General features: G+C 29.4%; 1 protein-coding gene across 1 annotated transcript; it reads left to right on the top strand.

The window, feature by feature from the left end:
- Positions 1–283: 283 nt before the first annotated feature.
- Positions 284–3,216, top strand: LOC136043564 (E3 ubiquitin-protein ligase wwp-1-like; the record flags this gene model as incomplete). Its single annotated transcript, XM_065728478.1, is given in 1 exon segment — positions 284–3,216. A coding segment is annotated over 1 exon segment (1,237 nt), but the record flags the coding sequence as incomplete, so codon positions are not given.
- Positions 3,217–13,216: the final 10,000 nt, after the last annotated feature.

Below are 13,216 nucleotides of genomic sequence, written 5' to 3' on the forward strand. Positions count from 1 at the left end.
TTTAAATAAATATATTTTCTTAACTGCAAACTGCAAAAATATTTATGGGGTCGGAGCAAAAATTTTAATTTTTTACATCAAACCTGAAAAATAGCTGAAAATTTAAAAATTAGTTTTGTTTGTTTGTCAGGTTCCAACTACTCCACGTTGGTATTTTAATTTTAGAAATATATTGTTCAAATAGATAATATTAGTAATAAAATATGCCACAAAGTAATATAAATGATGTAATTGTGGAACAAGTTTTTCGTTTTAGGAGCTCTTACGTATTAATTCTGACAAGTAGTAACCGAGAAGAAACAGAAGAAACAGAGCAAACGAAAGAAGAAAAGATGAAACAGAGCAAAATCACCCAACTAAAAAGAATACAGAACTTGAGGAACAAGTGTTTGGAAGCTCATACTATTGGCCTGTTTAAAATAAAAGTGTCAAGAAATATTCTTTATCTCCAATCAAAGCAAGAACTTTTGACGTTTGACCAATCAGAGAACTCAAAAACTTTAAATAAAAGATTATACATTCAATATCAAGGAGAGCACGCTATTGACGAAGGGGGCCCTTTGAGTGAATGGTTCTTGGAATTTTCTAAAAAACTGTTTGACCCATCTACATTGTGTTTCCGGTACACTAATGCCGCCCGCCCAGGATTAATTGAAATAGATCCAACCACAGATCCAGATCCAACAAATCCAAACTCAGATCTAGATCAAAACGTCCAAAGTCATTACATCTGTGCTGGACGACTTTTAGCTCTTGCAATTTTCAATTCTAAGTTTGTTTACCCTCGATTCTCTGTTGCTTTTTACAAATTGCTCCTTGAACAATGGCTCCGAGAGGATGAATTGCTCCAAGAGGATGCTTCTGTAACCCATGAGGATGAATTGCTCCAAGAAGATGAAGAGGAAGTTAGTCTCGATGAACTTAAGAAAATGGATCTGGATTTCATTAAGTCACTGATGTCAATGGAAATGGCAGATCTTGAGGAGCTTCATAAGCTTCAAAAACGGAATTCGAATACCATTAAGTCGATTAAGACCAAAAAAGGTCTGGTGTTGGAAATTGGCCAGTGGTACCTTTATGACCGCTATAGAAAACAAATGAAAAAGATAAAAAAAGGTTTTGAAGATGTGTTTCCAATTTCTTGGCTGAAAGGTCTTTCTGTTGAAGCATTAGAAGAGCTTATTTCAGGGGTTTATGTTTTTGAAATAAGTAAATTGAGAGCGAAAGCACGTTATGGAGGTTATGACAAAAAATCCAAACAAATTAAATGGTTTTGGATGTATATGTCACAGCTAAAAACTGAGGACCTTGAGAAACTGTTGCAGTTTATATTTGGAACCTCAAAGTTTGGGTCTTGTTACCCTACTTTGCAGATAAACAAAGTTAAAATACCTGACGCACTCCCTTCAGCACATACTTGCTGCCATATATTGAATTTGCCCAATTACAACAGCTTTGACGTGTTGAAAAGTAAGATGGATTTTGCCATTAAGGAAACGGTAGGATTTGGTTTTATATAGGAACAATTTAAGAGAAAAAACTATAGAACTAAGGTTCTTAGGTATCTCAAAAACTCACACTTTGAAAACGAATTGAAAAATTGATAACTTTAGAATCATTATCAAACTTCTCACCTCACTGATTTGAGGAGACAGATCATTTCAGAAAAACATACCTAAAACTGTATTTTTCTTGAAATTGTGTGAACCTTGAAGATCTCAAAAAACAACTTAAAAAAAAAACCAACAGCCCTTTACATACGAAATGTAAAGGGCAGCCCCAACAGCCCTTTACATACGAAATTTTTAAACCCCCCCCCCTGAAATTTTGTGAAATGTTTAAATTTTCCAATTTGGCAAAAGTAGGACATCTATTAAGAATCTAGATACGTGTGTGAAGCCTTTTTTAGGGGACTGTACTGCATTCAACTATCCGGTCAAGTCGCTGCCCAATTATTAACCTATTTTCTGTTTAACTTTTTAACCTCTTTGAAGTAATTAGCAATTGTGCTGTAATTTTTTTGTAAAGAGAGTTTGCTTTCCACAGCAAAATAGAATTATCCTTGATATTAGGGCGTTTATCCACCCTTTTCAGGATAAAGTACGGCTTTTAATGGATCAATTTTAGAAACTATCATTTTTCATTAAAATCTGCGTTTTTGCAATAGAAGAACTACGCCCCATAGCACCCATATTGCACTGTTAACCCTAAAATTTCCCTTTCAGTAGGATATAATAGATAAACCACTGGTTCTAAATCGCTAAGAACATAACCTGAACCTAAAAGGCACTTTTGAGGCTCCAGTCTTCTTCCCCTCAGCCGCTTCAATCTTCTGTCTTGAAGGTTTTGCCCCCCCCCCCGAAAAAAAATTTCTGCGTACGTGCCTGCTTGAAAACTAAACAATAATTTAAGCGAAAATAAATTTTTAGCTATTGAAGATCGCTTACAAGTGTCAGAGATAGTAAAAAAAAGTCATAATAGTTTCTTTTATTTTTTAAGTTATTTTTTTAAGTTAAGCTTTTTAAATTTCTTATTCCCTTCAGGAAAGATATATATTAATTTGAATACCATGCCTGACCGATGAAAGATTTGGGACATGAAAAGTAAGGTAATAAGCCATCAGACATCAAACTCTTTTATATATGGGCCACTTGACAATAGCCAAAATTAAAACCATTATATAAGCTATGGTCAAAGGTACTTCTAACATAAAGAAGGAAGAAAAAACAGTACAATTCCGTCAAAGAGCCTGCACAGTACAATTCCGTTTTATGTGAAAGATATTTCAGAGTAGAAAAGAAGCCGATTGATATAATTAACTTAAAAAACCAGCGAGCTATCTGATAGGTTAAATAAATTAGAAGGTTTAAGAATGTTCGGTCTCACTGAGTTAGAAAAAAAACTGTTATAATTAACATTCAGTTAATTTAGCTTGATGAAATAGAATCAAATAGGTAAATACCCATAATAAAAAAAGGGGAAAAAATTTGAGCCTGAAATTGAAATTCAGATAATGAAATTCTTAAGTTTCAATCAAATTTCAATAAACAGGTTGAAGTCGCTTACAACCATTCGGTACACAGTAAAGAAACTGGCATGAAATCCAACCACCAAATTAAAAGTTTACCAATAAGTAATATTATATAGGCACGAATTGTAAATCATATTAATTTCTTCCCAGAAGTTCCAAAATGTATTCTATATAATACTAGCTGTTGGGGTGGCGCTTCGCGCCACCCCAACACCTAGTTGGGGGGGCGCTTCGCGCCCCCCCCCCCCCAAGGCCCCCCGCGCGCGTAAGTCGTTACGCGCTATATTAGTTACGCGCCATTGCAGTTGTGTCCCTGTGTCCCACCTGTGAATATAGATTATATATATATATATATATATATATATATATATATATATACTAGCTGTTGGGGTGGCGCTTCGCGCCACCCCAACACCTAGTTGGTGGGGGCGCTTCGCCCCCCCCCAAGCCCCCCCGCGCGCGTAAGTCGTTACGCGCCATAATAGTTACGCGCCATTGTAGTTGTGTCCCTATGTCCCACCTGTGAATATAGATAGATATATATATATATACTAGCTGTTGGGGTGGCGCTTCGCGCCCCCCCAAGCCCCCCCGCGCGCGTAAGTCGTTACGCGCCATATTAGTTACGCGCCATTGTAGCTGTGTCCCTGTGTCCCACCTGTGAATAGAGATAGATATAAATATATATTTTTAACTACGTACAACATGCGAATATACAACATTCTTCGTTGTCCCATTGTCTATCCATATAAATAGCATTTATATTCCCTGTGTTCCGGTCGTCATTTGTGTCCTGGTGTCCCAGTTTGTATTTTCTCTTTGAGTGTCCCGGTCGTCATTTATATTCCCTGTGTCCCAGTGTCCCGGTCGTCATTTGTGTCCCGGTGTCCCGGTCTGTAATTTTTCTTTGAGGTTGATGGTCGTCATTTATATTCCCTCTGTTTCGGTCGTCATTTGTGTCCCGGTCTGTAATTTATCTTTGAGTGTTTTTTCTTTTTAGTTTTTTTCTAATTTCTAATTTCTATTCAAACAATCCCTGTGTCTCAGTCGTCAATTATATATCCCACCTGTGCCCCCGGCGTCCCCGTTGTAGTTGTGTCCCTGCGTCCCGGTCGTCATTTATATTCCCGGTCGTGATTTGTGTCCGGGTGTCCCAGTCTGTAATTTTTCTTTGAGGTTGCTGGTCGTCATTTATATTCCCTCTGTGTCGGTCGTCATTTGTGTCCCAGTCTGTAATTTATGATTTTTTAGTTTTTTTTTCTTTTTAGTTTTTTTGTAGTTTTTACCTTCTTTTTAGTTTTGTTAGTTTTTTTTTTTACTTATGTCCTGGTCGTCATTTATACTCCCTGTGTCCCGGTGCTTTGTTGATTGCTAATCGAACATTCCTTTTGTCCTGGTCGCTTTCTCTTTGAGTGTCGTCATTTATTTTTTTCTTTTTTAGTTCTAAAAGTTTTTACCTTTTTTAGTTTTTTTTAGTTTTTTAGATGAAATTTTTTTTTAGTTTTTTCAGTTTTTTTTAGTTTTTCATTGGTTTTTACCTTTATTTTAGCTTATTTTTCAGTTTTTTCCTTTTTTTTAGTTTTTTTTAGTTTTTAGTTTTTTTAGTTTTTTACCTTTTTTTAGTTTTTTTAGTTTTTTAGCTTTTTTATTTTTTTTATTAGTTTTTAGTTTTTTTTGTAGTTGTACTTATCTCCTGGTCGTCATTTATACTCCCTGTGTCCCGGTGCTTTGTTGATTGCTAATCGAACATTCCTTTTGTCCTGGTCGCTTTCTCTTTGAGTGTCGTCATTTATTTTTTTCTTTTTTAGTTCTTTTAGTTTTTTTTTATTTTTATTTTTTTAGTTTTTTACCTTTTTTTAGTTTTTTTAGTTTTTTTTAGTTTTTTAGCTTTTTTACTTTTTTTTATTAGTTTTTAGTTTTTTTTGTAGTTTTTGCCTTTTTTTAGTTTTTTCAGTTTTTTTAAGTTTTTTATTGGTTTTTACCTTTATTTTAGCTTATTTTTCAGTTTTTTCCTTTTTTTTAGTTTTTTTTAGTTTTTAGTTTTTTTAGTTTTTTACCTTTTTTTAGTTTTTTTATTTTTTTTAGTTTTTTAGCTTTTTTATTTTTTTATTAGTTTTTTTTGTAGTTTTTGCCTTTTTTTAGTTTTTTTAGTTTTTTAGCTTTTTTATTAGTTTTTAGTTTTTTTTGTAGTTTTTGCCTTTTTTTAGTTTTTTCAGTTTTGACGTCACCTGATCCAGTTTTTTCAGGTGACGTCACCTGATCCATCCACAGACAGACAACTTATTTTTATATATATAGAAGATAGATAGATATATATATATATATATATATACATATATATCTATATCTATCTTCTATATATATAAAAATAAGTTGTCTGTGGATGGATGGATGGATGTGTCAGGTGACGTCACCTGAAAAAACTGGATCAGGTGACGTCAAAACTGAAAAAACTAAAAAAAAGGCAAAAACTACAAAAAAAACTAAAAACTAATAAAAAAAATAAAAAAGCTAAAAAACTAAAAAAACTATAAAGGTAAAAACCAATAAAAAACTAAAAAAAAAAACTGAAAAAACTAAAAAAAGGCAAAAACTACAAAAAAAAACTAAAAACTAATAAAAAAAGTAAAAAAGCTAAAAAACTAAAAAAACTAAAAAAACTAAAAAAAGGTAAAAAACTAAAAAAAATAAAAAATAAAAAAAAAACTAAAAAAAAGGAAAAAACTGAAAAATAAGCTAAAATAATGGTAAAAACCAATAAAAAACTAAAAAGAAAAAAAGGAAAAAACTAATAAATGACGACACTCAAAGAGAAAGCGACCAGGACAAAAGGAATGTTCGATTAGCAATCAACAAAGCACCGGGACACAGGGAGTATAAATGACGACCAGGACATAAGTAAAAAAAAAAAACTATCTATATATATAAAAATAAGTTGTCAAACTAAAAAAAGGCAAAAACTACAAAAAAAACTAAAAACTAATAAAAAAGCTAAAAAACTAAAAAAACTAAAAAAAAGGCAAAAACTACAAAAAAAACTAAAAACTAATAAAAAAAATAAAAAAGCTAAAAAACTAAAAAAACTAAAAAAACTAAAAAAAGGTAAAAAACTAAAAAAACTAAAAACTAAAAAAATCTAAAAAAAAGGAAAAAACTGAAAAATAAGCTAAAATAAAGGTAAAAACCAATAAAAAACTAAAAAAAAAAACTGAAAAAACTAAAAAAAGGCAAAAACTACAAAAAAACTAAAAACTAATAAAAAAAGTAAAAAAGCTAAAAAACTAAAAAAACTAAAAAAACTAAAAAAACTAAAAAAAGGTAAAAAACTAAAAAAAATAAAAAATAAAAAAAAATAAAAAAAAAGGAAAAAACTGAAAAATAAGCTAACATAAAGGTAAAAACCAATAAAAACTAAAAAGAAAAAAAGGAAAAAACTAAAAAAAATTTTCATCTAAAAAACTAAAAAAAACTAAAAAAGGTAAAAACTAAAAGAACTAAAAAAGAAAAAAATAAATGACGACACTCAAAGAGAAAGCGACCAGGACAAAAGGAATGTTCGATTAGCAATCAACAAAGCACCGGGACATAGGGAGTATAAATGACGACCAGGACATAAGTAAAAAAAAAATTAACAAAACTAAAAAGAAGGTAAAAACTACAAAAAAACTAAAAAGAAAAAAAAAACTAAAAACTAATAAAAAAACTAAAAAATCTAAAAATCTAAATAAACTAAAAAAGAAAAAAAAGGAAAAAAATAAAGGAGAAAAACAAAACTAAAAAACGAATGTATATACAGACCGGTACACCGGGATACAAATGACGACCGGGACACAGGGAATATAAATGACGACCGGGACACAGGGACACAACTACAACGGGGACACCGGGGGAAACAGGGGGATATAAATGACGACCGGGACAAAAAAACTAAAAAGAAAAAAACTAAAAACTAATAAAAAAACTAAAAAATCTAAAAATCTAAATAAGCTAAAAAAGAAAAAAAAAGGACAAAAATAAAGGAGAAAAACAAAACTAAAAAACGAATGTATATACAGACCGGGACACCGGGATACAAATGACGACCGGGACACAGGGAATATAAATGACGACCGGGACACAGGGACACAACTACAACGGGGACACCGGAGGAAACAGGGGGATGTAAATGACGACCGGGACACCGGGACAGGGAATGGTCGATTAGCAATCACCATCAACAAAGCTCAAGGGCAATCATTAGAATCATGAGGTATAGATCTGAATACAGATTGTTTTCCCATGGACCATTATATGTTGCATGTTCAAGAGTCGGTAAACCTGACAATCTATTTATATGCAAAGACAATGGGACAGCAAAGAATGTTGTATATTGTATGCAAGTTTTACGTAGTTAAAACCATATATATATATATCTATCTATATTCACAGGTGGGACATAGGGACACAACTACAATGGCGCGTAACTATTATGGCGCGTAACGACTTACGCGCGCGGGGGGGCTTGGGGGGGGCGCGAAGCGCCCCCACCAACTAGGTGTTGGGGTGGCGCGAAGCGCCACCCCAACAGCTAGTATATAAAAATAAGTTGTCTGTCTGTGGATGGATGGATGGATGTGTCAGGTGACGTCACCTGAAAAAACTGGATTAGGTGACGTCAAAACTGAAAAAACTAAAAAAAGGCAAAAACTACAAAAAAAACTAAAAACTAATAAAAAAAATAAAAAAGCTAAAAAACTAAAAAAACTAAAAAAAGGCAAAAACTACAAAAAAAACTAAAAACTAATAAAAAAGCTAAAAAACTAAAAAAACTAATTAAAGGCAAAAACTACAAAAAAAACTAAAAACTAATAAAAAAAATAAAACAGCTAAAAAACTAAAAAACTAAAAAAACTAAAAAAAGGTAAAAAACTAAAAAAACTAAAAACTAAAAAAAACTAAAAAAAAAAGGAAAAAACTGAAAAATAAGCTAAAATAAAGGTAAAAACCAATAAAAAACTAAAAAAAAACTGAAAAAACTAAAAAAAGGCAAAAACTACAAAAAAAACTAAAAACTAATAAAAAAAGTAAAAAAGCTAAAAAACTAAAAAAACTAAAAAAACTAAAAAAAGGTAAAAAACTAAAAACAATAAAAAATAAAAAAAAATAAAAAAAGGAAAAAACTGAAAAATAAGCTAAAATAAATGACGACACTCAAAGAGAAAGCGACCAGGACAAAAGGAATGTTCGATTAGCAATCAACAAAGCACCGGGACACAGGGAGTATAAATGACGACCAGGACATAAGTAAAAAAAAAATTAACAAAACTAAAAAGAAGGTAAAAACTACAAAAAAACTAAAAAGAAAAAAAAAACTAAAAACTAATAAAAAAACTAAAAAATCTAAAAATCTAAATAAACTAAAAAAGAAAAAAAAGGAAAAAAATAAAGGAGAAAAACAAAACTAAAAAACGAATGTATATACAGACCGGTACACCGGGATACAAATGACGACCGGGACACAGGGAATATAAATGACGACCGGGACACAGGGACACAACTACAACGGGGACACCAGGGGAAACAGGGGGATATAAATGACAACCGGGACAAAAAAACTAAAAAGAAAAAAAAACTAAAAACTAATAAAAAAACTAAAAAACTAAAAATCTAAATAAGCTAAAAAAGAAAAAAAAGGAAAAAAATAAAGGAGAAAAACAAAACTAAAAAACGAATGTATATACAGACCGGGACACCGGGATACAAATGACGACCGGGACACAGGGAATATAAATGACGACCGGGACACAGGGACACAACTACAACGGGGAAACCGGGGGAAACAGGGGGATGTAAATGACGACCGGGACACCGGGACAGGGAATGGTCGATTAGCAATCACCATCAACAAAGCTCAAGGGCAATCATTAGAATCATGAGGTATAGATCTGAATACAGATTGTTTTCCCATGGACCATTATATGTTGCATGTTCAAGAGTCGGTAAACCTGACAATCTATTTATATGCAAAGACAATGGGACAGCAAAGAATGTTGTATATTCGCAAGTTTTACGTAGTTAAAACCATATATATATATATATATATATATATATATATATATATATATATATATATATATATATATATATATATATATATATATATATATATATATATATATATCTATCTATATTCACAGGTGGGACATAGGGACACAACTACAATGGCGCGTAACTATTATGGCGCGTAACGACTTACGCGCGCGGGGGGGCTTGGGGGGGGGGGCGCGAAGCGCCCCCACCAACTAGGTGTTGGGGTGGCGCGAAGCGCCACCCCAACAGCTAGTATATATATATATATATATATATATATATATATATATATATATATATATATATATATATATATATATATATATATATATATATGGTTTTAACTACGTAAAACTTGCGAATATACAACATTCTTTGCTGTCCCATTGTCTTTGAATATAAATAGATTGTCAGGTTTACCGACTCTTGAACATGCAACATATAATGGTCCATGGGAAAACAATCTGTATTCAGATCTATACCTCATGATTCTAATGATTGCCCTTGAGCTTTGTTGATGGTGATTGCTAATCGACCATTCCCTGCCCCGGTGTCCCGGTCGTCATTTATATCCCCCTGTTTCCCCCGGTGTCCCCGTTGTAGTTGTGTCCCTGTGTCCCGGTCGTCATTTATATTCCCTGTGTCCCGGTCGTCATTTGTATCCCGGTGTCCCGGTCTGTATATACATTCGTTTTTTAGTTTTGTTTTTCTCCTTTATTTTTTTCCTTTTTTTTTCTTTTTTAGTTTATTTAGATTTTTAGATTTTTTAGTTTTTTTATTAGTTTTCAGTTTTTTTTTTCTTTTTAGTTTTTTTGTAGTTTTTACCTTCTTTTTAGTTTTGTTAGTTTTTTTTTTTTTTACTTATGTCCTGGTCGTCATTTATACTCCCTGTGTCCCGGTGCTTTGTTGATTGCTAATCGAACATTCCTTTTGTCCTGGTCGCTTTCTCTTTGAGTGTCGTCATTTATTTTTTTCTTTTTTAGTTCTTTTAGTTTTTACCTTTTTTAGTTTTTTTTAGTTTTTTAGATGAAAATTTTTTTTAGTTTTTTCCTTTTTTTCTTTTTAGTTTTTTATTGGTTTTTACCTTTATTTTAGCTTATTTTTCAGTTTTTTCCTTTTTTTTAGTTTTTTTTTATTTTTTTTTTTTTTTAGTTTGTTACCTTTTTTTAGTTTTTTAGTTTTTTTAGTTTTTTAGCTTTTTTACTTTTTTTTTATTAGTTTTAGTTTTTTTTGTAGTTTTTGCCTTTTTTAAGTTTTTTCAGTTTTTTTTTTCTAGTTTTTTATTGGTTTTTACCTTTATTTTAGCTTATTTTTCAGTTTTTTCCTTTTTTTTAGTTTTTTTTTAGTTTTTAGTTTTTTTAGTTTTTTACCTATTTTTAGTTTTTTTTATTTTTTTTAGTTTTTTAGCTTTTTTATTTTTTTATTAGTTTTTAGTTTTTTTTTGTAGTTTTTGCCTTTTTTTAGTTTTTTTAGTTTTTTAGCTTTTTTATTAGTTTTTAGTTTTTTTTTGTAGTTTTTGCCTTTTTTTAGTTTTTTTAGTTTTTTAGCTTTTTTATTTTTTTTATTAGTTTTTAGTTTTTTGTAGTTAGTTTTTTTAGTTTTTTACCTTTTTGTAGTTTTTTTAGTTTTTTTAGTTTTTTAGCTTTTTTATTTTTTTTATTAGTTTTTAGTTATTTTTGTAGTTTTTGCCTTTTTTTAGTTTTTTTAGTTTTTTAGCTTTTTTATTAGTTTTTAGTTTTTTTTGTAGTTTTTGCCTTTTTTAGTTTTTTTAGTTTTTTAGCTTTTTTATTTTTTTTATTAGTTTTTAGTTTTTTTTGTAGTTTTTGCCTTTTTTTAGTTTTTTCAGTTTTGACGTCACCTGATCCAGTTTTTTCAGGTGACGTCACCTGATCCAAATAGATTGTCAGGTTTACCGACTCTTGAACATGCAACATATAATGGTCCATGGGAAAACAATCTGTATTCAGATCTATACCTCATGATTCTAATGATTGCCCTTGAGCTTTGTTGATGGTGATTGCTAATCGACCATTCCCTGTCCCGGTGTCCCGGTCGTCATTTATATCCCCCTGTTTTCCCCGGTGTCCCCGTTGTAGTTGTGTCCCTGTGTCCCGGTCGTCATTTATATTCCCTGTGTCCCGGTCGTCATTTGTATCCCGGTGTCCCGGTCTGTATATACATTCGTTTTTTAGTTTTGTTTTTCTCCTTTATTTTTTTCCTTTTTTTTCTTTTTTAGTTTATTTAGATTTTTAGATTTTTTAGTTTTTTTATTAGTTTTTAGTTTTTTTTTCTTTTTAGTTTTTTTGTAGTTTTTACCTTCTTTTTAGTTTTGTTAGTTTTTTTTTTTACTTATGTCCTGGTCGTCATTTATACTCCCTGTGTCCCGGTGCTTTGTTGATTGCTAATCGAACATCCCTTTTGTCCTGGTCGCTTTCTCTTTGAGTGTCGTCATTTATTTTTTTCTTTTTTAGTTCTTTTAGTTTTTACCTTTTTTAGTTTTTTTTAGTTTTTTAGATGAAAATTTTTTTTAGTTTTTTCCTTTTTTTCTTTTTAGTTTTTTATTGGTTTTTACCTTTATTTTAGCTTATTTTTCAGTTTTTTCCTTTTTTTTAGTTTTTTTTTTTTTTTTTTTTTAGTTTTCTACCTTTTTTTAGTTTTTTTAGTTTTTTTAGTTTTTTAGCTTTTTTACTTTTTTTATTAGTTTTTAGTTTTTTTTGTAGTTTTTGCCTTTTTTAAGTTTTTTCAGTTTTTTTTTTAGTTTTTTATTGGTTTTTACCTTTATTTTAGCTTATTTTTCAGTTTTTTCCTTTTTTTTAGTTTTTTTTAGTTTTTAGTTTTTTTAGTTTTTTACCTATTTTTAGTTTTTTTAGTTTTTTTTAGTTTTTTAGCTTTTTTATTTTTTTTATTAGTTTTTAGTTTTTTTTGTAGTTTTTGCCTTTTTTTAGTTTTTTTAGTTTTTTAGCTTTTTTATTAGTTTTTAGTTTTTTTTGTAGTTTTTGCCTTTTTTTTAGTTTTTTTAGTTTTTTAGCTTTTTTATTTTTTTTAGTAGTTTTTAGTGTAATTAGTTTTTATTAGTTTTTATTTTAGCTTATTTTTCAGTTTTTTACCTTTTTTTAGTTTTTTTAGTTTTTTTAGTTTTTTAGCTTTTTTACTTTTTTTATTAGTTTTTAGTTTTTTTTGTAGTTTTTGCCTTTTTTTAGTTTTTTCAGTTTTTTTTTTAGTTTTTTATTGGTTTTTACCTTTATTTTAGCTTATTTCTCAGTTTTTTCCTTTTTTTTTTAGTTTTTTTAGTTTTTAGTTTTTTTAGTTTTTTACCTTTTTTTAGTTTTTTTAGTTTTTTTAGTTTTTTAGCTTTTTTATTTTTTTATTAGTTTTTAGTTTTTTTTGTAGTTTTTGCCTTTTTTTAGTTTTTTTAGTTTTTTAGCTTTTTTATTAGTTTTAGTTTTTTTGTAGTTTTTGCCTTTTTTTAGTTTTTTTAGTTTTTTAGCTTTTTTATTTTTTTATTAGTTTTTAGTTTTTTTTGTAGTTAGTTTTTTTAGTTTTTTACCTTTTTTTAGTTTTTTTAGTTTTTTTAGTCTTTTAGCTTTTTTATTTTTTTTATTAGTTTTTAGTTTTTTTTGTAGTTTTTGCCTTTTTTTAGTTTTTTTAGTTTTTTAGCTTTTTTATTAGTTTTTAGTTTTTTTGTAGTTTTTGCCTTTTTTTAGTTTTTTTAGTTTTTTAGTTTTTTTATTTTTTTTATTAGTTTTTAGTTTTTTTTGTAGTTTTTGCCTTTTTTTAGTTTTTTCAGTTTTGACGTCACCTGATCCAGTTTTTTCAGGTGACGTCACCTGATCCACGATCCACAGATCCACAGACAACTTATTTTTATATATATAGATATATATATATATATATATATATATATACATATATATATATATATATATATATATATATATATATATATATATATATATATATATATATATATATATATATATATATATATATATACATATATTTTTAATACGTAAAACTTGCGAATATACAACATTCTTGGCTGTCCCATTGTCTGTATATAAATAGATTGTCAGGTTTACCGACTCTTGAACATGAAACATATAATTGTCTATGGGA

The sequence above is a fragment of the Artemia franciscana genome, unplaced genomic scaffold, assembly GCF_032884065.1.
Source record: "Artemia franciscana unplaced genomic scaffold, ASM3288406v1 Scaffold_7249, whole genome shotgun sequence".
Taxonomy (NCBI): domain Eukaryota; kingdom Metazoa; phylum Arthropoda; class Branchiopoda; order Anostraca; family Artemiidae; genus Artemia; species Artemia franciscana.